At 44.2% G+C, this 25,896-nt stretch overlaps 1 protein-coding gene across 5 annotated transcripts in view; it reads left to right on the forward strand.

Annotated features, from left to right (window-relative positions):
• The first annotated feature begins 5,017 nt into the window (after window positions 1–5,017).
• Window positions 5,018–25,896, forward strand: part of Tsc1 (TSC complex subunit 1) — a 48,893-nt gene continuing 28,014 nt past the window's right edge. For 2 of the 5 annotated variants that reach the window (XM_059259899.1, XM_059259901.1), the window contains exons 1-5: window positions 5,018–5,253; window positions 15,304–15,366; window positions 23,005–23,190; window positions 24,385–24,488; window positions 25,486–25,638. In XM_059259899.1, coding sequence (XP_059115882.1) covers window positions 23,085–23,190; window positions 24,385–24,488; window positions 25,486–25,638 — 363 coding nt within the window. In that variant the 5' untranslated portion in view covers window positions 5,018–5,253; window positions 15,304–15,366; window positions 23,005–23,084. Of the gene's footprint in view, window positions 5,283–15,303; window positions 15,367–23,004; window positions 23,191–24,384; window positions 24,489–25,485; window positions 25,639–25,896 lie in introns of all 5 variants that reach the window. The other 3 variants (XM_059259902.1, XM_059259904.1, XM_059259900.1) reach the window with 2 other exon arrangements.

Consider the following 25,896-nt stretch of genomic DNA (forward strand, 5'->3'; position numbering starts at 1 on the left):
CCCTGCTGGGTAAAGCAAGCTCAGATCTCACTAGGAAACCTCTGTGGGCCCCCACAGTTAAGCAGGAAAGCCAAATTGAGAATGCTGGGAAAGAGAAGGGCATAGTCTGGAGTCTCCAGATAGGCACAGGGAGCAGGAGATGAACGTGCCTTGATAAAGAGCATAAATAAGGAATATGGGTTAACTTAAAATTTAAGAGCTAGTTAGTAATAAGCCTGAGCATTTATAATTTATATTAAGCTTCTGAGTCAATTATTTGGGAAGTGGCTGCCAGGTATTTGGGGACAGGTGGGCAGGAGAGAATTGTCTGACTACACCAGTCCTGCCCCAGGTTTTTGCCTTGAGCTGAGATGTTTAAAGGGTGTTGCCCCACTGACCAGTAACAGGAAAACAGATAAATTCGGTGGAAGATGGACCCATACCACATTCTCCATGAGTACAGAGCTGGACTGAAGAAACAGAAGTGGAATGGGCAGAGCGGGCAAGCACAGAACAGCCCTTATCTTGTACTATCATTGAGGTCCTGAAAAGACCTCCCCATAGCCATCAACTTGGAGTCTGAGTCTTGGAAATGTGATCCAGGTAAAGACAACATTCCTGGTCACAGGAACCCTGAGATGCTTGTCAGAAGCCAGTGTCAGTAAAAATAACAGACTGAAAAAACACATTTGTATTATCCACACTTAAGCAGGAGACACAGCCAGGCCTCATAGTCCTACAGCTGTCCTTCCTCTGTGGGACTTCAGGTCTCTTGTCACTAAATCTGTGCTCTTGGTTCAGGGCTGTTGTCCTCTCCAGCAAGACTCTTGGTGGCTTCCTCTCTGCTGTCCAGGATGCTGAGGCGCTATGGCTGCCTCCAGCTCCACAGGGACCAGGCCTTGTAGCCTTTCTCTCTCACCCTCTTCCACCTCCCAGGGGATGAGATCCCAAGGTTGTGACACCATGCCTGGCTTTTTCAGGTGGGTTTTTGGGTTGAACGCAAACTTAATGCTTAAATGGCGAAAATGATCTCCTTGCCCTTGATAAAATCTTTTAGGCCAGAATTCGTGGATAGCTTGCTACATGGTACAGAGAAAGCAAGAGGCCACAGCCTCCTTTCTCCTGGTTTCGTCAACACAGAAGAGAAAAATATGCCTTAGCATCCCTGTATTTAAACCCCCAGGGAAGCAGTTTTATTGGTTAGACTCCATCACGAGAATTTTCTCCTTGGGGTGGGAGAGGGAGGGTAAGCAATGCTTCCTAACCTCTCCTTCTAAAGTCTCAACCACAAACCAAAGTCAGGCTCCCCCGGAAGTTCATCGTAGTGAACCAACGAATTTACTAGGCTTACAAGAGCACGGGTGAGGGGTTACAAGCAGAAGCGTGGGTAACCCTAAAGTAGCCATCACGGAAGATCTATACCCAGCATGGAAGATGGCTCGTCCATGCCTGTGTAGATGGAGCCTTTTTCCATTGTTGTCCCCGCTTCCATTTTCTAGCCCTTCTCTGAGATCCCAAGCCATGTGCAGTTGGAGTAAATTGCATCCAACTGGCTGGACAGAGTGGCTAGACACGCAGGTGAGGCTTCAGTGGTCCTCTCTGCTCACTCCTGTGAAGGAATGCCAAGTCCACAGCCCCTGTGGAGTGGTCTTTTACAAGCAGGCACAGCTGGTCACACGAAGAAGACAGCTGTGCTGGCAGAATAGTTCCATACAAGAGCTCCAGTCACATGTTCAACTAGGGGCCAGTCGGTTTAGCTAGATGATAGGACTCTTTCATTGGTGAGGCCTGATCCGTGTTTGGTGGTCTGGATGCACTGTGATGGCCAGCGCCACCAGGACAAGCAGAGTGGAGGAAGGGCAATTCACCTTCTCCAAAGAGAGGAGAGATGCTGCTCAGACCAAGGTGACAGATGGATGCCTGCCCTAGGCACCAAATCAGCACCATCTGCCCACACAGGGCACAGTTAGGAAGCCCCTGCCACAGGGAGGCTCTAGGGTGCTGTGCGGAAAGAGATGGCCTGATGAACAGCTTTTCAGTAATAAAAATCAATCTAGGAAAGCCGGGATTGGTAAACCATCTCCTGGCCAGGCTGTCAATCTCTGCCTGTCTTCTTGGCCTCCCCTCAGCAGTCCCTGTGGTCCAAATCCTGGTAACAATTACCATTCTTCTTCGAGACACTGGATAAACAGTAACAATGTGGCTACAGCCTCTCTTGAGAGCCTGCATCCTGGAGTTCAGTGCTTCACTGCTCCCCTCTTCCTAGGAGAACATTCCAGCCCCATGAGGTCAGCAAGCTGAGGGAAGCAGGGCAGGGAGGGGGGGCCTTCTGGTTCCCCCACCCCATTCCTTAGTCACTGCAAGTCTCCCAGCCACCGGTGGTCTTAGAAATCTCTGAGCATACTTGAAGCCTCACACTGGTTGTAAGGCAAGAATCCACTTTCGTGAAATAGCTTATGGACCAGTGAAACTGAGAGAATTACAAGCTCTCCCCTCCCCTCTTTCGCTGAACCTTCCCCAGAGGCCTGTGCTTGGGCAGCAGAAGAATCTAGCATTTGGTGGAGCAGATCTGAGGACTGACGGATGCTCTGCCTACAGTGAGCACAGGATGGACAAGCCTGACAAAAACCGAATGAGGCGCTGCACTTCCTGCATTTTAACATCTTACTGGATCTGTCCTCACTCCCTTAGATCAGTCCTCCACCCTTTGCTGGGTGGGTGAGGAGACTAAGGCTTGCCCGGTTAGTATGATAGTGGAAGTCTGGCTGGTAGTTAGAACTTCTTCCACCTGCCTCTGTGACAGTAGAGACCAGTGACATCCCTGGCGTCATTCCTGCCTTCCTAAGAAGCCCAGTGACCCAAGACGTCATGTAATAAAGGCTGTTGACTGCTCAAAGAACTCCAGGAGAGATGGAGGTAAACGAGAAAGGTGAAATCTAGTCTGGACTCTGCTCACGCAGCCAGAGGCCTAGAAAGAATGCATTTTTTCTGATCCTCACAGAGGACCCCTACCAGGCATCTAACATTAGCCCTAGCAAAGCCCATTTAGGGCTCCAACATCCTGACAGCCCCCACTCACTGTGTGGCTCCTAATACACCTGTTCTCTTCTCCCAGACTGTCTTGAATTGGGGCCCAGTAAGTCTCCAAACTTATTCCCACAACTCACCGAGCATTTTCTTGCTGCCAGGGTCGTGTTTCTCTGGTGCCGTGTCTGGAACGTTATAGTCTAGTTCACAATTATGTAAAACCCAACCTGAGAGTAAGCAGTTGTGCTGGCTAGTTTTTATGTCAACTTGACATAAACTGGGATCATCTGGGAAGAGGTCATCGAAATTGAGAAAACGCCTCTATCAGATTGGCCTGTAATTGATGTTGGAGGGCACACCTTACTGTGGGTAGTGTCTTGCCTGAGCAGGTGGTCCTGGATTGTATAAAATACCAAGCTGAGGGAGCCGTAAGAGCAAGCCAGTGGGCATTGTTTCTCCAGGGTCCTGTCAGGAGTTCCTGCTATGACTTCTCTCCATGACGGACTGTATGCTGTAATATGAAGTAAACTCTTTCCTTCACAAGCTGCTTTTGGTCACGGTCTTAATCACAGCCACAGAAAGCTAACAGGACAGTGGTGTACTTCTGTCACCCAAGTAGTTTAGAGGGCTGAATCAAGAGTATCTCTAGTTCAAAACTAGCCCGGGCTGCATAGCCTGACACCCTGTCTCAGAGTAAAGAAAACTTCCATAGTGCTACCGAGTCTTTTTTTGTTGTTGTTGTTGTTGCTCATTTCTACACATTTAACTACTTTGAGTTTCATTTCTATTTCAATTTGGACGCCTTTCACCCCCCCTCCTCCTCCTATCATCATCTTAAGTATATGAATGAGAGCTTCCATGTATGTATGTTCAGGTGTGCATGCCTGGTGCCCAAGGAAGCCAGAAGAGGGCATGGGACCCTTGGAACTGGAGTTACAAGTGGTTGTGAGCTGCGATGTGTGTTCTGGGAACCTAGCCCTGGTCCTCTATAAGAACAGGAAATGCTCTTAACCGAAGAGCAGTCTCTCCAGCTCCTGCCTGTCATCTTTCACTGTGTGCATTATGTAAGTTTAAATACAATAACAAAAAACCAAACCAAACAAACAAACAAAAAATAATAGGGGGCTGTGCTGGCCCACATCTTTAATCTCAGGCAGAGGTAGTCGAGTCTCTGAGTTCGAGGCCAGACTGCTCTATAGATTGAGTTCCAGGATGGCCAGGGCTACACAGAGAAACCCTGTCTCAAAAAAAACAATAAAGAAATCTAAAAAAATAAATATGATAAAAACAATGTTAAACAAAAGCAAATAAAAAATTAAATACATTCTGATATTCGTCTAAAAAGCTTTTCACTACAGCTAGGCTTCTTCTCCCTCTTTTGTTTATTATACCGGGCCAGTGAGCACTCATTAGGCAAGAGACCCACTTAAGTACTTCACACACTGGATCTCTTTGCTTCCTTAACTCTCCATGTCAGAGGAAGAAACTGAGGCTTGAAAAGACTTGACAACATGTCACAGCGTGCAAGTAAATCAAGGTTATATCGACTTCACAACTGCCTGCTCTGACTAGGGCTCGCCTCTACAAGTCACTAGGTGTGAAGCCACTCCACAGATTCATTTCTGCAAAGGAAAAAGAAGGCTGCCCCTCGATTTTGCTGGGGTTGACAGGCCGTCCCTCCACGTCGACCCCAGCGGCTCCTGGGGAAATAGGAACGCACACTGGGAGACCCTAAAGGTGGCAGGTGTGCCAAAGGCAGAGGCACCTGTCTCAGATGGGCCAGCGCCCCTCACTGCACCTAGCCGGCCCGCTTGTTTGTGCCTATGCTTGCACCCGAGTGCGCGCTGCCTGTCACCGTCACGTGGCCGCCCCTCCCCGCCCCACCCCTCGGTTGCTCGTGTGGCTCCGCCCTCCGCGCCGGCCCTTCTTTCGGCCTCCTTCAGAGTCACAAGATCTCTCAGTGGGACCTCACCTTCGCGATCCTTCCGCCGTCCCCGCCCCCACATTAGAAGTAGCTTTCGGTTTTATTTTTCCAAGCCAGCTTGTATAGCCATAAGTGGAATATCTTGTCCCATCTGGAGATGCTGATGAATTCAGTCGTCTGGCATTAAGCTCGGAGCGTAGGAGGGATCCGGATAGGGACTCTTTTTCATAGCGGAGGCTTCCGCCGTTTGGGGACGCTTCACGCCAGGGGGAGGTGCTGTGCGTCCAAGATGGCGGCGCCCTGTAGGCTGGAGGGACTGTGAGGTAAACAGCTGAGGGGGAGGAGACGGTGGGTGAGTACGGGGATGTTTCCCCCTCTTTTCCTTGAGGGCTTTTCGGGGCAGCCCTGGCAGCGTGACCTCAGGCTGAGGGGCGCTGCGGGGCACGTTGGCCGAGTCGGGGGTCCGGGGAAGGGGGTTCAGGGAGCGTCTCCCTCGCCTTCATCGCGCGCTGGCTCCGGCGGGGCTCGGCTGGGGCTGGCGGGGCCCCGGGGAGCCGAGGCGGGCCTGGGCCGTCCGAAGGGACAGATGGCTGCAGCTTCGGGCCTGTGGTGGGCCCGCTCGCCCGCCCCCCTCGCTTGTTACGGTGACAAGCTCCCGCGGGGGTGCGCGGCGCAAGTCAGAGACCCCGGGCCGAGCAGGGAGACCTGGGGGTGGGGCCGCGGCCCGAGGCTCGACAGCAGTCGCCGGGGCTGGGGGTGGAGAATGAATGAAGGCCGCCCAGCGCCCGCTCTCTCGGTGAGAGTGTGCACGGCCGGAGTGCTTGGCTCCGGGTGTACTTGTGGGTATTTAATTGAGGCTGGAAGACAGTTACCTTCAAGTCGGCAGAGGTGCTGGTTAGACACGGCTACTTGCCCAGCCACGGCTAGACGCTCATTCATTCATTGGAGGAACTGGAGGGCCCGCAGCCTGCCGTCCCAGACACCTCTGTGGAATCCAAGCACTTTCTTTGTGTTGTGGGTTAAAAGAGTTTGGCCTCGTGCGTTTTGGATTTGGGATGGAAGAGACGTGGGGGCGGGGCGGGGGTCAGTCATCGGTACCCAGCGAACGTTTTCGGGGATAGGGACTGCCTGTGTGCCCTGGCACTTTTGGAAGTGCTTCGCAGCCGTCCTCTTTTTGCAGCTGGACAAAGGAGAAGCAATCTGCAGTCTTCCTAGATGAAGAAACTGAGGCCTGGAAGGATTGGGGTAATTTGTCCAAGGTCACACCCCCCTAATCTGAGACAGCACTGGAACTGAGGTCCAACTGGTTCCATTTGCCTGTTGTTTGATTAAAGTTGGCCTATTATTAAGTGATTTAGTTAATCATTTGGCCAAGGGGTGTGTGTGTGTGTGTGTGTGTGTGTGTGATTTTAAACAAGGGTGCGTTTTGGCTTGTATGTCTTATGCTTTTGTTTCTTACAGCAGCTAGAATTTGTTAGCCCAAATTAGATTACACGGTATTTTGTATTTTTCTATAAAGCCGATGGCATTCACTGAAAAACAAAACAAAACAAAACAGAAAAACTCATGCTTAAAAAAAAGTATAGAATCAACACTTCATTTTACATAGAGTAAGCTGTGAAAGTACTAAAATAGACTAATGCTCTTCTGAGATACTTTGATTTATAACTTTATGATCAAGTTGGAGTCATCTGCATTCAAACAGGCTGGGAAAGTGCAGCGGTAAATTCCAGGAAGCATCACAGAGCCTAATCTTCTGGGAGCCTTTGATTTACTGAGCATCCCACCTGTGATTCTTAAGTTGAGCATCCTTGAATAAACTTGGGATATGCAAATAGGAAAACCGATTTAGGGTTTTGTAAAGAAATGTCCCTTTAACAGTCATACATCAGGCAAACGAGGCTCCTCAGACTTCTCTAACCACCTGGTGTAAATGTAGGGGTATTTATAGAGGATGTAAACAGAAACTACCTTCTTACTAAAGTTAATATCTTCTCTAAAATCACCCTTACATCATGGGTCTAGAAGGGCAGATGATGTAAGCTTTCTTTGCTTCATGCATTTCTTGGTGTCACGAACACTTGGTATGTCCCTAAATTCCTAGTTAGAAGGAAGCAGGCTGCCAGCTTTCTTGCATGTTTTCATTAAGCTGAAGTGTGTGCAGTCTTGTGCCTCAGCTGGGTTAAGAGCAGAGTTGTCTGGTCCTGCTGCTGTGATGTGAAGCTTTCTGTGCAGACTTGGGTTACATTGCAAGATAAAACCCAACAGTCTGAGCAGGGAAGATCTAATATGTAATGTTTACAGGGGAACAGAATTACCAGAAGCAAGGGAATCCCAAACTAGTTCTGAACCTCTGTGCACCCAGACATCTGGCCCTGTAGTAGGTATACCTATGTATTCTGTCCTTGAGGGTAGATACCCTGTCTGTGTTTGTTTGTTTATTTATTTATTTGGGAAGAAGCCTGCTTCTGTGTCCCACAGAGGTAGGTGATCATAGTCTTAAAGTATCATTTTGACTATTTGCTTCTTTCAGTTTATGATTTATTGCAGAGGCCTTTCTTAAACTATCTCCTAGCCTATTTGTGAAGTTGTGGGTGAGTTTTGAACTTTTCACACAGGTAGCTTGATCTGTAAGTTCTGTCTTCTTTCAGAGTTTTTGAGGCTTGCAGGTATGTTTGTTTTTGAATTCCAGTGCCATACTGAGCTAACATTAGCTTCTCCCAGAACTGACTAGATATCCTTGAATGCCAGATTTCTGTGACTTAATGTCTTCCTGAGCTTTAGTAAACATTCTGACCAGTGTTAATTGATCTTTACTCTATGTTAATAGTTCTATAATGACAAAGAAAATGAGTGACTCTTGGGCCAGCTGTGAGGGTGAGCTTGTTTATCCTTTAAACAGTGATTCCTTGTATTTTCTCTTATAAATCTCCCTTTTAAAGACAAGTCTTATTTGTCAGATAAGTTACTACAGGCATGAAAGAAAAGTATATGAAATAGTTGAGGGTTTTTGTTGTTGTTTTGCTCATGTGTGTGTTTTAAAACCTCAGATCATCAGTTGGTAACTATATAATAGAGTTTTGTGTGCCTGCTCATTTTTTTTTTTTTTGGTGTGCATACGCATTTAAATTGCACTGAGATTTCCTGTGAAGTAACTTGAGATTATTTTTTCTCTTCTTAAGCCTGCAGTTGCTAAAAATTAGTAATTTAATGTCAATTTTAATGAGAAAGAATAAAAAGACACACATATTTATATATATATAAAAGATATGTGACCTCAGGACCTTGTCAGTTTCAGTTTCTCTAGTCCCCCCTCTTTTGGGGAGAGGAGTATACAAGGAGATAGCAAAAGTAACAAAATACATTTTATAGCTGAATGAGTTCTGATTGACATCAAATGGATAAAGTGCCTTAAATGCACAGCATTATCCCCAAACAAGGCATGGTAGTTATTGACCTGCAACTCATAGTTCATGATGTAAGTAAATACATAGGGCCATAGGGTCAGGATGCTTTTGATCTTGTCTTGTGCTGGTGATGAGATAGATAGGACAGGGTGGTGATGCAGGTAAGGACAGATGCAGTATTCTTCTGCCTGTGGTGGTTAAACTTATGCTACATTGTGTCCCTCACAGAGAACAGTAGCAAATTTGAAGTGTATCAGTTTTAAGTTACAGAATGGTTTTATCAGTGTTTCTATACCTGCTAGTAAAAGGCTGGGCTGCTAAACACTCTGTATTCTGCAGTACATTTTAGTTAGTGGTAACATTGTTACAAAAGTTTATGCTGTATGTTAAGCACACCTAAATGTTTTCATGTCTGATCCCCCTTTACTTTTCCTATACCCTTGAGGAGAACAGGAAAGAATTCTGAGACTTGATGAGCTGGAAGACAAACTATGTTTGATTGGCTTCAGAACCCAAATATTTAATGTTGTGTTGAGATAAATTGCCTAGTCTGCTAATCTCCTAAACTAACCCAGGGGTCAGTGGGATTTTTATTTATTTATTTTTATTTATTTATTTATTTAGGGGCTCATGAAATGTAGGCCAGTCTGGACTTACTGTGTAGGCAAAGCTTTCCTTGAGTTTCTAATCCTCCTTCCTCTACCTCCTGATTTGTGGGATTACTGGTATATACAGTCATGTCAGGTTGGGTAGTGGTTTTTAAACTTTTTAGGGGCTGGGGCAAATCTGTTCTTTTAAGGTCTGTAAAAAGCTGTGGGCCAATATTTCTTTTTCTACAGATGATACCCCATCACTCCAAAATGTATATAGATAATGAGATTTTAGAAACAGTGTTAGAGATTTTATGAACCTTGCTTAAATCCCAACCAGTCATTTCAGAAAGCTTACTGCTCTTAAAAACACATTTGGAAGCTAGAGAGATGGCTCAGTGGTTAAGAGGACCTGGGTTCAATTTCTGGCACCAATATGAGGGTTCACAACCATCTGTAACTCTAGTGCCAGAGGGATCTGACAGAGTTTTCTGTCCTCTGTAGGTACCAGGCACACATGTGGTACACAGACATTTTTTCAGACAAAACACCTGTACGTATTAAAAACAACAAAATCCCAGCAAAACTTACATGCTTGGGCTTTATTAAAAACCTTTTTTTTTTCTTTTTTAAAAGCTGGTAAGTAGGAAAGGCCCACTTTTTTTTCTTATGTATTTTATTGCATTACTGGGAGTTGAATGCAGGGACTTGGTACAGACTAGGCAAGCACTCTATCAACCATGCTACATTACTAGTCCCCACCATTTATTTAATTTGTGCGTGCGTGCGTGCGTGCGTGCGTGCGTGTGTGTAGGCCAGTGAACAGACAACCTCTGGTGTCATCCTCAGGAACGCCATCTATCTCCTTTGAGACAGGGTCTTTCACTGCTCTGGGACCTGCCAGTTAAGCTAGATTGGCTGGCCATTGAGCCCAGTAACATACAAGAAAGCATTTAATTTGAGGCTCATAGTTCCAGAGGGGTAGAGTATTTGTATCATGGTGGTGAACATGGCAGCAGGCAGGCAGGCAAGCATGGTGCAGGGGCAGTAGCTGAGCACTTACATCTGATCCTAAACATGAGGCAGGGGTATGGGGAGGAAAAAGAAGAAGGAAAAGGAGGAGGAGGGAGGAGGGGAGAGAGAGAGAGAGAGAGAGAGAGAGAGAGAGAGAGAGAGAGAGAGAGAGAACACGAACGAACATGAGAAGAGGAGCTAACTGGGAATGGTATGGGCTTTTGAAACCTCAAAACCCTCAGTGACAACTCTCCTCCCAAAAGACCACAGCTCCTAATCCTTCCCAAACAGTTCTACCAACTGGGGACCAAGTATTCAAATAAATGAGTCTGTGGGGGCCACTCTCATTCATACCACAACATTAGCTAAGCTATAGCCTCAGCCCTGAGACTACCTTTTGAATGTGGACATACGTGCTGTTTTATGTTAGAAATCACTTTCTTTTTTTTCTTCTTAAACTTCTATGTTGGAAGATCATCTATGCTGCATTAGGAATTCAACCTTAGGTACCATACTTAAAAAATAATCATTCTGGTCATGGTGGTGCACACCTTTAATCCCAGCACTCAGGAAGCAGAGGCAAGAGTATCTTTGTGAGCTCTGGGCCAGCCTTGTGTACATAGAGAGTTCCAGACCAGCCAGGGCTACACAGTGAGACCTTGTCTGAAAAAAAAAAAAAAAAAAAAAAAAAGCAAACAGCTGGACGGTGGTGGTGCAATCTTTAATCCCAGCACCTGAGAGGCAGAGGCTGGAAAATCTCTTGAGTTCGAGACCAGCCTGGTCTACAGACAACCAGGGCTACACAGAGAAACCCTGTCTCAAAAAAACAAAACACCCCCCCCCAAAAAAAACAAAGAAGAAAGAAACAAAGGAAACCAACCAACTAACCAATGAAACAAAAATGTATAAAGAACTTAGGCATGTGACATCCTAATGCTTGTTGGGCTTGGCATTCAGTCTGTGCTAGCACCTTAAACATCTGGTGGAACGCCATTATATTCACCAAGGTTTTTGTGTGTAGATTTTTTTCATTACTATCTGTCTTCACCACTTTCTTCTCCTTGGGTCTCTCTCTCTCTCCCTCCCTCCCTCCCTCCCTCCCTCCCCCCCCCCTCTCTCTCTCTCACACACACACACACACACACTAAGATTTATTTTATTGTTATTATTTTAAAATTTGTGTGTGCGCGCGCGCGCGAGTGTATGTATGCACCAAATGCATCCAGGTGCCCGAGGAGGCTGGAAGAAGGCTTCAGTATCCTTAAACTGGCGATTCAAATGGTTGTGAGCTGCCATATGGGTGCTGGGAACTGAACCTGGGTCCTCTGCCAGAGCAGCCAATGCATTTAACTGCATTTCTCCAGAAGCTCCCCTACATACACCTCCACCCCCCTGGGTTTGTGACCTTTAGTGGTGTTGGAATCACCTCAAAGGTCCCTTGCCTAAGATTTGTACTCAGATCCAGGGTAAGGCTCAGGAACTTGCCTGTCTTCCTTTTTTTCCTTATCTCCACGCCCCCCCCTTTTTTTTTTTGCTTTTTTCAAGACAGTTTCATTGTGTAGCCCTGGCTGTCTTAGAACTCAGTTTGTAGACCAGGCTGGCCTTGAACTCACAGAGACCCACCTGCCTCTGCCTCCCAAGTGCTGGGATTAAAGGCTTGGGCCTCCGTTGCCTGGCATCTCCCGCCCTTTTGAAGAACGTACATTTCTAGTAAGTTCTTGGGCACTACTGGTGATATAGGGACTACACTTGGAGAAGCACTGCCCTGTGCTGTCAAGCCCTGTGCCTTCTACCCTGGACTATTTCTTTTGTTTGTTTTTGTTGTTGGAGACAGGTTCTCACTCTGTCTTATTGTCTAGCTTTCACTGATCTGGACTCACTTTATAGTCCAGGCTGGCCTTGAATTTTCGTAATCCTGCCCCAGCTTCCCCAGTGGTGGGATTACATGCATGAGCTACCATACTCAGTTGCCCTGGAATGTTTGTTTATGGAAGCTCTATATAGCGACTTCTTTACATTTAGTGTCTTTTATTTATTTTATTGTTTTTTGGGTCAGTTTTGCTCTGCTGCCCAGGCTGGCCTGGGCTTCATTACAGTCTGACTGTCTCTGCTCCAAGTGCCAGATCACAAGTGTGCATCACCAGGCCCAGCCTGGGTGCGTTTTCTCAGTACGTAATTTTGTTCATGCTAGTAGTCAAAATGGAACCATTATCTGAAGAAAACATTTGCCTTGTGGAACCTAGCTGTGCCCCTGTGGGCCTATATCTAGAGGGCTTACCCCCTTCAGAGTTGAGTGAGCTTAGTAACCTGTCCATTGTCCATTGAGGACTCTAAGGTCAGAAATTATAAGTGGACAGTCTGGCATGTTGGAGCTCTCTTGTCCCGACTTCTGTGACCTTGAGAGATTCTACAGCTGCGAAGACTGTGAATCACACCTATACCATCAGCTCTTTTACCCTTTCTTCCTTTTGTGCCCAGAAAGAGAGAATTAAATCAAGTGTCTAATTTGTTTGGGTGCATTAGTCCTGAGAACATCTTGGTTCAGTTGATGGGACATTCTCTTAAGTCACCTGTGAGTTCCTGGGCTAGGACCGAATACTTACAGCAGTGTAACATTTCTGCTTTGTCTCAACTATACTTGATGATGCAGGAATCTCTTTGTACGTGAGTCTGTCTCAATTGCCTTTAGGTTTTTATAGATAAAACCTTGAGCAGAGAAGACAGGATATAGTTAAGAGACACTTACCCAAATGATACTGGGAGTTGCATTTGTATATTGTAGGCCAGTATGTACAAAACTCTCTGAGGTGACTTGACATGCAGTTATCTATCTTATCTGAGCACTGTCCTGACAGAGGTAATGAAAAGATGTATGCAGGTCCTGCTAAAGACAGCTATTGCTCTGGAGTTCCTGTGTAATCCCAGATACATAAACAATCTGGCAATATCTAATGACTGAAATTAGTTAATATAAATTGTGAAAATCAACCACCACTGTTCTTTCTGTTTACACCATGGTGACACACAAAGCCCTTGTCTTCCTCAAGCCTGCCTTTTATTTTTACTCAAAAGACTGCTTATAGAAATGAAGTTACGGAGGAGGGGTGATTGAGAGGGGTCAGGGGGAAATAGGAGGAAAAAAGGTAGGGGAGGCTGTGGTTGGGATGTAAAATAAGTTAATTACTAAAAGAATAACAAGGAAAAAAAAGAAATAAAGCTACAATGAGCATGACTTTTGGATGTCAAGGAAGGAAAACTAGATCTGGGGCATTTGGTTTTTTCCTCATGTCTTTTGAAGAATTGGGGAGCTGATGCTGCTCTTGTGTTCTGATGAGCGTTTCCACTTGCACCCCCTCACTTCCATGGAGGGCCATGCTTTACCTCTCACTTTACTGACATGAGCTCCCCTCCCCTGGGCAAGATTTCAATATAAATAAGTGAGCACTTAAAAATAGAATACTGGTAGATAGACTTTAGTGTACCACAGAAAACTGATGCCAGTCCATTTCCATTACTTTATTGTTAGGCATAGGATAAAGTAATGAGGCCTTAATGTTGAGTAAACCCCACTTGGATTGCTGTGATAGTGTTCTGTCTAGGAACGTGGCCTTAGCTGGGCAGGCCACAGGATCTCACTTTAGTGTATCCTAATTTTATCCTCACCTTAAGCACTTCTTTTCAGGTAGAAGATGCAAGTGGGATTACTGTCTAAGAGGAAGTCAATGTGACTCGATGGTTAACAGGTGGTTTTAGGGTTCTGAAGATGAGAGGCTCCTGCACCAACTCAGCTCTGTTACTTGGTGGAGTAGAAGCAGCTAAGTAGCATTTCTTGTTTGCAAGGTCTGGCCAGACCTTTTATGGGGCCAGTGGCCAGCAGTACTGCCCACAGACTTGCAGTGGCTGCTGAGACAGTTGGCATGGCTCTCTGAGTGTGTGCCACGTGGTGCTGTATCACCCTGTCACTAGGGCAGAGACTGTATTGGAAAGGTGTTCAGTCCTGTTGTTTGACTTTGACCCAGAGCTTGTCCTCTACCCCATGTAAGTAGATGTCTGCAGTGGGAAGCCAGGATTGGCAGTCAGGGCCTTTAGTGGTATCCGAGGGAACAGACTGAATGTTTGCCTTTTGTGTACTGGGTACCAAGATAGTCCTGGCTGTCTCAAATCAGATAATCCCTAAACATGGAGTTAAGGACTCATAAATTTTGAAAAATGTATTTATTATGTATTTATTTACTTTGTGTGTGTGTGTGTGTGTGTGTGTGTGTGTGTGTGTGTACAATTGGAAGAAGTTGGCTTTCTTCTGTCATCCATGTGGGTCTCTGGGGATCAAACTCAGGTTGTCAGGTTTGCCAGAAAGTGCCTGTACCCTTTGAGCCTTCTCACTGTTTCTGAAGGGCTCATGTTTTAAAAGCAAACTGGAACACAAACACACACACACACACACACACACACACACACACACACACACTTATTTGACACGGATAATGAATAGCATGGACAGAAGTAGGGTAGAAGGGAAGGAAATTAGAGAAGCTGCTGTTGAAATACTTTATTCTTGTCATGTAGGATTAGACTTAGTCTATGCTGCTTGAAGGCAAAATCAGGCTTTGTGCATTCACCAGCCCCTGTGGCAGCTGCTGGGGGTCAACTACAGAGTTGGCTGCAGCTGCTCCCCAGTGTGCCCCACAGTTCCTCATACTTACTTAATGGGGTTTTAGTGACCAGTACAGTCAGGAGCCTGGCCTGATGGGGCATGGCAGTGGAAGGGAAGAGAAGGCCTAGCAAGGATGAAGCATTAGCTGAGGAGAGGGCAGAGGTTTTTAGTTATGTGGCTGGATGTGCCTGGTGCTCAGGTGGTCTGATGCCTTCTTGACTGGGAAGTTTAAATTCTCTGAAGGCAGCATAGCAGGGCTGGGAGGGAGTGTGGCCTATGAGAAGATGATGATGCAGGCCCACTAAATTTTTTGTTCCTTTCACTGACCACTACTACAGCCTCTTTTCTGAGGTCCTTACTGGAGCTCTATGTGAGTGTTGAGGTTGAGGACATTCTCACTTTACCCAGACTCAAGGCAAGACATTAGTGACTTGGTGAACAGCCCAAGGTTACAGAGCCAGTAAATGGAGGAGCTAATGTTTCAACTGGGAACCTATTCTAGAGCCACCGTGCCCTCTTGCTGATAGTGCAGAGGAGGGGGGGGGGGCTGTGGTTCTAGAGCTCACTGGTGGGAAGCAGGTGACCACCTGCCAGGATGGTGGGCTAGAGTTGTACTAGGCCGATCTAAACTCCCTTCTGGTCAGGTCTCAGGCTTTCCTTCATTTTAGGGTTATTATAAATACATATGTATGTATGTTTTTTCTCTAGTGACGATGAAAGACACCAGGCTGACAGCACTGGAAACTGATGTACCAACTGTCCCCAGAGCAGGTAAGGTACACATTTAGTCTAGTGGCCGGGGAGGATAGGAGGAAATTCTCACCTTGCCCATCGGTGCCCCAGCATGCAGAGGCTTCTTTGTTCAGGGGTTTAAGTGTTTATGGTCTTAGCTCCCTGCCAAGCCCAAGAGCATCTATGGCTTTTTAGGTAGTCAGCTGCATCACCAGTGACCTCTTAATTGCTATTTGATGCCAGGCACTGAGTGTGTTACACAAACAGCTTGTTTTCTTTTTTACAACAACACTTGGTGTATTTCCATTCTACAGGAGAATTGGCCTCCATGAAAGTCAATTCTGTGAGTAGCAAACTCTAGTTTTAGCCACTAATTAAATTGAAGCCTAAAGCAAGTCATTTAGGCAGCAAGAGGTTTTTAACCCTGGCTTGGCCTCAGGAATCCCCTTTGGATTCTGTAAACAAACTCAATGACCTGTCTAGGCCTCAGCCTGTAACCTGCTGTGCAGTAGGGCCTGGGCCTTGGCATTTGTATACTCTGACATGCATTGTGGACTGAGACCTCCTGAGTTAGGACTTTAGCTCTTGATGTATTTGTTTCTGTTGTGGTCTTAAGTCAGCTTTTTTTGGATAAATCATTTCCTTTGGTGGTTTTCAGGAATTGATGGAGTCTCCAAGTCCCAGAATCTACCCATTATAGTTCCTGAGACTCTGATACTTGTTCAGATCTGAGTTTAGTTTTAGTGATGTAACTGACTGTTAAGCTACAATCTTTAGTTTATTAGCAAAGGTAATAAATATCTGATAAAGGCAGCTGGCAGAGGGGAAGGGTTGGTCACAGTTTGAGACTGTCATCCTTCGTGGCAGGAAGTTCCGGTGGCAGGAGCTTGAGGCAGCTGGTCACATTCCATCTATACTTAAGAACTGGGAGTAGGGAGTACTGGTGTTCAGCTCATTTTCTCATTTTATCCATGGAGTGTGCCACCCACACTCAGGGCAGGTTTTCTCTGTTCTGTTAAACCTTTATAGCAGCACCCTCACAGGGTATGTTTCCATGGTGATTCTCAATCTCAAGTTGACAATGAAGATTAGCCATTGCAGGGACCAGTTGTCATGATTGTGTTCTGTGCAGGAGTCAGGGAAGGTGGGGGGGTGTTTGTTGTACTGTCTTTATACATATACTGCTAATGTGACTCATTTCATGGTCAGTGGAAGCTACTAAGCCTGCCACTGCCTTACCTTTGTCACGAGGATCGTGCAATGTGGTCAGATTTCACAAACAGGGACTTGGTATGGGTGATAGATGGCATTACATACTTAGAAAGTGGATGTGGCGTTCTCTCGAGAAAGAACTTTCAGAGTTTCTCTCGGTTCTCAGTTTCTTCTGTGTTCTCACCTTCTCACTGTGTACTCCAGCCTGACCTCCATCCTCTTGTCTCAGCCACCAGAGTACTGGGATTATGGGTGTTTGCTACCACACTGGGCTGCATTATCCTCTCTTAGAATTTCACTGAATATGAATTCAGAGTCAGAGGGCTAAGTGTTGAGATCAGTGACACCCAAGTGGAGTTTCACTGCTGTTAAAAATAAATCTCAAATTTTATTAAGCAGTTTTCATTACTACAATTTCATTTCTGTAGCAGTCAGATTTTAAAAGTGTGAAATTTTTGTGTAGCAAAGTTCTTGAATGTGCACAGAGCACAAGATTGTCTTGTGGCCCCTGTGTCCATTGTGTGTGTGGTACCCTCTGAGCAGGCACACTGGGTCCTGTCACCAGGCCACATTCAGGGATGTTTCCAGTAGGTGATTGTTTAGGGACTCACAGCTTCAAAGGCCTCAGCCATCCTTCAGTTTCAGCTTCTAGGGAGTACTGGCAAATCACAGTCCTCATTCTAGCAGCTTTTTGTTAAGAGGCTCAAAACATAAGCGTTTTTATAAAGAATATATTAAAAGTTGGCTAGTGAATAAAAAAATTTGCTATTTTATTTTTTCTAACATTGTCTCCCTTCTTCATGCTCTTATATACTCTTATGTTAGAGTGTTGTTTTGTTTATGGTGCTGGGGATGGGCCCCAACCCTAACATGTTAGGCAGGCTTTCTACCATTGAGCCATCCCGACCCTCTTCATGTCCTCTCTGTTTTATTATTGGTGGATTTTATGAATTTTTTGTAATTTTTTTCTTATGTAAAATTGATTCTTTATCTTTAATTCATCCCGCGAGGTGGAAAGCACTCCAAACATGATTTTCTTCTCGAAAGGCTTTGGATTAAATGCAGTTCTTACAAGTTATTTTGTTTGTAATAAGGTTCAAAAACAATTCTGTGACATTTCAGGGTTGGGGACAGCTCTGCAATTATAGTTGCTTGTCACTCTCAGCCTGACAGCCTGCATTTGATTCCTGGGGTCCTCATTATGGAGAAGGAGAACCAACTCCTGAAAGTGTCCCTCTGACTCCCATATATGAGTGTGGTGTATATGACATACATACACATAGATAAGCAAATGTAAATTTTTAGAAAATAATTCTGTGAAATTATGATTAAGATAGAATTTAGTTTTTATGTGTTATTTAAATTGTTATAAGTGGTTGGCTCAAAGAACATGCACTGTTATTTGCGAAGTTATCTAAATAAACTACTCTTTTAATATTTATATTTTTTAAACATTTGTATTATTAATATGTCAAGTGATTTAAATGTTCTTGATTAGGGCTGGGGGTGGAGTTCAGTGGTGGAGTGTTAGCCTACTATGTGCAGGGCCCTGGACTAGATCTCCACAACTGTTTTGAACATTAAAAAAAAAAAAAATCACATGTATCATTAACTCACTGTTTTATTTTCGTAATTACACATTTTGTACTTAAATTGACAGAATTTTGACTTACAATACACAGGCCTTAGATTTTGTCTTGAATGTTTTATTTGAGTGAATATTCAGGTGTGAACTGTTAAGTAGTCTAAATATACTTCTTGTCCATAACAGCAGTGTCTTGTAGCTAGATGTGATGCGAACCCTGTAGTGATGTCTTACATACACAGGAAAAGGATGCCAGAAATGCCACCCACTCATGTAGTTAACTGTTCAGCTGTAATCTTTCAAAGACTGGCACTTTGGCCTGTTACAAGTATGGAGAATGAAAGTCTGCTTTTCGAGATCCTGCTTTCCCTGCTGTTGAGACCAGAATGTTCCATGTGCTTAGAATTGATCAGTAGCTGTAGACGGTCAACTTAGTTGAGGGTTCCTCATCATTAGAAAGTTTCTTTTGTTCTAAGTAGTGTCAACAGCCTCCTGCTCTTTTAAATCAAGTGGTCAGGGGAGGTTGCTCAGACATGGTGCTCTGACTGAAGTCAGCTCTGCTAACTGAAGGACAGGTAGCAACAAGGGTGTGGGAGAGAGCTCTAGGAGTAGAGAGAAGAGCAAGTGTGAAGGCCTGGCCAGCATGCAAGGAGACACACACTGACTTGGGGTGAAGAGGTGGAGGTGAGGGATAAGTAACTGGCTCATGACATGGGGTGATGGAGGACACTGGTGAGTTTGGCTCTGATTCTCCAGGGGGAGGTACTAGATGATTTTATGTGATTTTTCCTATTTCAAAGTTTCTGTGCACAGCAGGCAGAGTAAGGGAGGCTGCTCTCTTGTCTCCAAGAGGAAGATGACGGGGGCTGTGCTTGGGGGTGTGGCAAAGGGGATACATAGCAAAAAGAAGAGGTTTGCAGATGGGTATGTGTGGAGTTGGGGGTGTTAGGGAGCCAGGGGTATCATCCAGAGTTTGCTTCTTTTAGAGATCCAGAAGACAAGCAGAGCAGCAGGTTTGAGAATCAGGAGTAAGCGTTGAAGGTTATGACTCCTTTACATGAGCAGCGCCCTCTGTGTGGTACCATGGCATTCAGCCACCAAGATAATACTGAAAGGAAATGTGTAGCCCTGCAGGATGCAGAAATGGTTCCTTGGGTTCTGCTTTTGAATTCTCTGGAATGTTCTTTGCTGTATATGTTATTTCCATAGCTGCACCAGGATGCATTACTGTGTCTGTGGTGCTGAATTTCCATAGGCTGAGGTGCATCTAACAGGCGTTCAAGTGGAGACACTCCTCTCTCCCTTTGCTCATGCACTGAGTCCTGTCTCTTTGATGGCGCACACAGAAGTTTTCATCACACCTACCACGTCTGTCTTAATTAACACTTTACACTTGTATTCCCTAAGCCTAAGTTAATGTTCCTGTCCAGAGCTTGTGATTTATCTCTCATGAGGGCTTTCTAGCATGTCAGAAGTACTTGAACTGGGGTTATTGATGGAGGATCTCACCCAAAGCCCAAGATTTGTATTCTTCCTAGGGACTAAAAGTTAGATTTTTTTTAAAAGATTTATTTATTATGTATACAGTGTTCTGTCTGCACACCAGAAGAGGGTACCAGATCTCATTATAGATAGTTGTGAGCCACCATGTGGTTGCTGGGAATTGAACTCAGGACCTCTGGAAGAGCAACCAGTGCTCTTAACCTCTGAGCTATCTCTCCAGCCCAAAGTTAGATTTTTTTTTTTAAAGTATATTTGAGGGGCCTGGAGAGATGGCTCAGCGGTTAGGAGCACTGGCTGCTTTTCCAGAGGACCTAGATTCAATTCCTAGCACCCACATGGCAGCTCACAACTATCTGTAACTCCTGTTCCAGGTGATCCAACACCCTCACATAGACATAGATGCAGACAAAACACCAATGTACATAAAATACAAATAAACAAATTTTAAAAAAGTGTATTTTAGAACACAGAGAAAAAGTTGTTGCCAATCTTTAGAATAAAACTTCATCTTTGCTTTCTGTAAACCTTTTGGAAAAAGAAGGCTCCAGAAAAGCCACTGTTCACCCAAATTTCATTTACATTTTGAAAATAAGCTAAGTAACCTGAGCCTGTTGTTCTGACAATGGGTGGTAGGGTGGACACTATCTTGGTTTGCCACTGCATTCTGTTCTGCCTGCTTTTGGAGAGCTAGCCTGGCATTACTGTTTTCTGAGTACACAGAAGACAGACTCTTGCTAATTGTGCAGGAGATAGGATAAAACCAAATTTGGAACAGAATATTTGAAATTTGTGAATTATATTCTTCATCACTAGCTGGAGGAATCTTTTGTGATTTACTGGAAATAAGTGTAGAGATTAACCAGGTAAATAGACTCTTATGAAGTTGTCCTAAAGGTGTTGGCCCAAAGCTGTTTCTGTACCTGTTGTGATGGGGGATCCAGCTAGTCAGTGAGGATGTACAGACCCTTTACTAAGTGCTCTGCGCCACGTCTCATCTTCTCACTGAGCAAAAATGGCTACATTGATACTATCTTCATTTATGAGCTTAATTTAATTCAGTTTTTAAGAAGATAAAGTTTATTTCTATTTTCAGTTTTAAGCTTTAAAAAAGGATTAACTTATTTTATGTTTATATGTGTGTGCCTGAGTGTATGTAGACCAATTTTATGCAGGTACCTGCAGAGGCTTGAAGAGGGCCTTGAATTCCTAGGAGCTGGAGTTACAGCAGGTTGTGAGCTATCATATGGATGCTGGGAACTGAACCTGGATCTTCAGCAAGAGCAACAATTCTCTTAACCACTGAGTCACCTCTCTAGTCCCTTTATTTTTTTGATACAAGGTTTCACACTGTAATCTAAGTTAAGTTTACAGCCATCTTCTGGTCTCATTCCCAGGTGCTTGGATTACAGGCATGAGCCACCATGCTGGCTTTAGTTGGATTTTCTTTCTTCTTCTTCTTCTTCTTCTTCTTCTTCTTCTTCTTCTTCTTCTTCTTCTTCTTCTTCTTCTTCTTCTTCTTTTTCCCAGTTGGATTTTCTTAAGTATAATATTTATATTATATTTTTGTATCATCTATTTAAGAAACCTTGGGCTGGAGAGATGGCTCAGAGGTTAAGAACACTGGCTGTTCTTCCAAAGGTCCTGAGTTCAATTCCCAGCAACCACATGATATCTCAAAACCATCTGTAATGAGATCTGGTTCCCTGTTCTGACCTACAGGGATACATGCAGGCAGAATACTGTATACGTAATAAATAAATCTTAAAAAAAAAAAAAAAAAAGAAAGAAAAAGAAAAGAAACCTGAAAAGCAGCTGGGGGGTAGTGGTGCGCGCCTTTAATCCCAGCAGTTGGGAGGTAGAGGCAGTGGATCTCTGTGAGGTCAAGGCCAGCCTGGTCTACCAAGTGAGTTCCAGGACAGCAAGAACTGTTACATAAACTCATAACAAGTTCCAGGCTAGCCAGGGCTACCTAGTGGGACCATGTCTTAAAAACAGACAAAAAGACCACTTGGAATTGGATGAAGTGATGGATGCCTGTAATCCTAGCAATGTGGAGTCTGAAGTGGAGGCTTCCAAGACCAGCCCAAGCAATATAGCAAGACTTCATCTCAAAAGGGGAGAAAAACCCTACATGAATTGCCTGGGGTATTATTAGAATGTAGATGCCTGGGTCTAAGTGTTCCAGGTGGTTCCCAAATCAAGCCTAAGAACTGCTTCCCCAAGACAAAAATAGGAATGTGTTTGTTTATCCTTTGGGGGTATCCTTATTCTCATTTGTAAAATAAAGCCTCACAGTTGCTACGGTGATTAAAGTTACACATTTAATCCAATGTCACATTTATAGATTTGGGGCTCCCGAGTTGGGCAGATCCGAGTTGGGATCTGGGTTCAGATTTTTTTTTCTCCCATGGTTTTGCCTCTTGCCCTCTCTGTGACCAAGAGCAAAGGCTTGTTCTGTTTCCCTCTCTTTATAATGTAGATGCATATGCCCATTATGTGGTAGTAGTATCAGGAGCATATACAATGATGTTTGTTGAAAGTGCACAATGCCTCTTGTAAGTAGTAGTGAGTCTTTGCCTTTCTAAAGCAAAGCTTTAAAGATGGTCACACATTAAATAATCGGTGGTCAACACACAAAGGTAAATTTTACAACTTTGGTTTGTAAAGTTTGGTAGACTTAAGTTTTTTCTATCTCCTGTTTCACTTCAGATATTTTATTATCAAAATGCCATACATTTATAAATTAATATGCTTGTGATGACTATGAAGACAATTTTAAAAAAATGAATGATAGATGAAATTAAAAAAAAAAAAGATGGTCACACACATATATAGTGATGTGAATGTAGAGATAAGGCAGTTGCTCCATGTCCATAGTTTGGCAGGTGTGTCCTAATGGTCCCTCTGTGATCCCACTTGCCTATCACCAGTAGCTTTTGGGTATGCAATAGATGTGTCCAATGCGTGTGTGCTAAAATCCAAAACAGTCCCTGGTTCACTCCATCTGTTGGACTTGTGGCCTAATCAGCCTTCTAACTTCAGCCATTGATAGTGTCATGAAAAAAGAAGCATGTGCAGCTTTATTTATGGAAACAGCTCCTCTACTTGGTAGAGCAGGGTTGGAGCAGTGTTAGCCAACACCCAGGTGGACATAGAAGCAGAGAGAACTTCTGAATTGCTGTGGTAACAGTTCCACAGAGTTCCATTGGCTTCCTAAGTTTGTACATGGAAGAACTCCCCTGTCTTTTCATCAGCACAGTTCTGCCCAGCACAGGCTGCATTGAACAGGTTCTCTGGCTTGTTTTCCTGCGGGTTTTTGGTTTATGTGGTGTCAGGTAAGAGTCATTTGTCACACTGTCCTTATTCCCGTTTTGCAGTCTGGTAGTGGCCCTAATGAAGAGCTGTTCAAGCCTTTAGCACATGCCCTGGAGCCCGCACAGTGTAGTTGAGTGAGAGAATGGCCCAGCTAGCCAACATTGGGGAGCTACTCTCCATGCTGGACTCTCCCACACTGGGTGTACGGGATGACGTGACAACCATCTTCAAGGAATCCCTCAGTTCTGGTAAGTGGAGAATTGTCCTCACTAGAAGAGCTTGACCTGGAGCTGAGTGTGTTGGGGCCTGGAGGCAAAAGATTGTTTTCAACTTCAGGGATGTGTTTAGAAAATTGCATCTTTTTTTTTTTTTTTTTTTTTTTTTTTTGGAGGCCTTGTTTCACTGTGTATTCCAAACTAGCCTGGAACTTGTGACTCTCCTGCCTCAGCCTTCCAAATGCTGGGACTTCAGGCAGTTCCTCCATACCAGTCTTTTAAATTGCTAGGCCAGAGAGAGTATCCTTTGGTGGATTCATACTGCATGTGTTTTAAACATTTAGTTATGGCAGTGCTCAGGTATTCACATACTGACATGAACACCATGCAACAATCTCATGAACTCACCTTCAGGTTCTGAGGTTTTGTTTTTTTAAAAAAAAGTGTGGGTGTGTAATGTGTGTGCATGTGTACATGAGTATGTATGAGCATATGCACTTGTGTGTGTGCGAGTTTATGTGTACTGCATGTGTTCAGGTTCTCTTGAAGGTCAGAAGATGGTGTAAAATTCCCTGGAACTAGAGCTATAGGTGGTTGTGAGCCACCATGTGGGTGCTGGGAACTGAATCTAGGGTTTTTGTAAGAGCAGAAAGCACTCTTAACTGCTGAGCCATTTTTTCGGCCATTTATTTATTTATGTGTTTATTTGTTTATTTATTTTCCTTTGTGTGTGTGTGTGTGTGTGTGTGTGTGTACACGTATTACAAAGGCCAGAAGAAGACATTTGGGTGTCCCAGTCTCCTATCACTCTTTGCCTTATTCTCTTGAAACAAGGACTCTAACTGAATCTGGAGCTAGGCTGGTGGCCAGCAAGCCAGTTATTTATCTTCCTGTCTCTGCTTCCTGGGGCTACAGGTATTCATGACCATGCCCAGCTTTTTAATGTGTGTTCTGCCTGGCTTTTTACGTGTGTTCTGGGGATTTGAACTCAGATCTTTATGCTTGTGCCACAAGCACTGTACCCACTGAGCCATATAACTATGATAGTATTTCATATGCTTTTGTGGCTATATAAGCTTGGAATTATCCTGTTAGTCTAATGAATTAAAAAAAAAAGCAAAAACAGTGCTTAATGACTTTGGATAGTGTAAAAGGATGTTTTCTGGCTTTTATGACAATTATTGAGGGAAAAGGAAGTAAGTCTGATGAATTGCCCTTTTTGTTTAGAACGTGGGCCTATGCTTGTAAACACCTTGGTGGATTATTACCTGGAAACCAATTCTCAGCCTGTATTGCACATCCTGACCACCTTGCAAGAGCCACATGATAAGGTAACTGCTGGGATGGAATTGCAGGCCACTTTGTGAGTTCTCAGTCCGGTGAGGGTGACCACATCAGTTGCCACAGCTTATCTCCAAAGACTAAATACATATGAAATCATTTATAGGCTCTGAAAAGTTTACAAAGTAACATCAATTTCAGAGGCTTTTTACAGATCTTGTTCTTTAAAGAAATCTTGTAATTCCAGTACTGTAGTAGATTAATGGCAATTGAAATAAAGATCTTTTTTTTTTTTTAAAGATGTATTTATTATGTATAATGTTCTGCCTGCATGCCAGAAGGTGGCACCAGATCTCATTATATAGATGGTTGTGAGCCACCATGTGGTTGCTGAGAATTGAACTCAGGAACCTCTGCAAGATTAGCCTGTGCTCTTAGCCTCTGGCGCCATCTCTCCAGCCCCCAAAATAAAGATCTTTAAACTTGTGCTTTGAGTAGGGCTTTTGAAAATACCAATAAGGGGAAATTCCTAAGTCTTGCATTTGCATGTGAGGCTGCCTGCTTTTACAATGCCTACTATGGTCTTGTTTACTCCAGGCCAGATTACAGTACCACAATGGCTTGATTTACATTTAAGGCTAGAGCATGGATGCTTGGGTGTTACAGTAGTAAGGGTCTTACACAACCTGCTGTGGGTTTGCAACCTTGGATTGTGTGTCAGGGTGGAGAGAAGCTGAAATAGAGTCTTGTCCCTGTTTGCAACTCTGCGTTAAGGGATCCTTTTTCATAAATTGCAGCTGGCTGTTCTCTCAGGCCAAATGAAGAAAACTTCATTCACTAATGTGGTTTTGAAAATCTTGAATTGGGCTTATTAATCTTTTGATTGGAACCTTAACCTTTACAGGCTGAGCCATATCTTCAGCCCATGGGGTTATTAAATCTTTTGGGTCCTGTATTAGAGGGACTTGGAGTTTATCATTACTACCTGTAATTTTGTTCACTTTGTATACTTATAAGAAAATTTCTCATGATCTTTTACATTTTCAGCACCTCTTGGACAAAATTAATGAGTATGTAGGCAAAGCTGCCACTCGTTTATCCATCCTCTTGTTGCTGGGGCATGTCGTCAGACTACAGCCATCTTGGAAGCATAAGCTCTCTCAAGCACCTCTTCTGCCTTCTTTACTGAAATGTCTCAAGGTAGGAGATTTGGAAGGCTTTGAAGGAAATGCCTCCGTAAATATTATTTCTGAAAAAAGTGTTGTAACACAGCTTGCAGGAGTCAGCTCTTTGCTTCTACCATGTGGGTCTCAGGCATTGAACTCAGGTTGTCAGGCTTAGTGATAGGGGCTTTCACCCACTGAGCCACCTCACCAGCCTTGAATCTATTTACTTACTTACTTATTTATTTATGTTTTATGTGTATGTGTGAGTCCCTGAGTGTGTGTATATGTACTA

This window comes from Peromyscus eremicus, chromosome 4 (genome assembly GCF_949786415.1).
Source record: "Peromyscus eremicus chromosome 4, PerEre_H2_v1, whole genome shotgun sequence".
In the NCBI taxonomy this organism is placed as follows: domain Eukaryota; kingdom Metazoa; phylum Chordata; class Mammalia; order Rodentia; family Cricetidae; genus Peromyscus; species Peromyscus eremicus.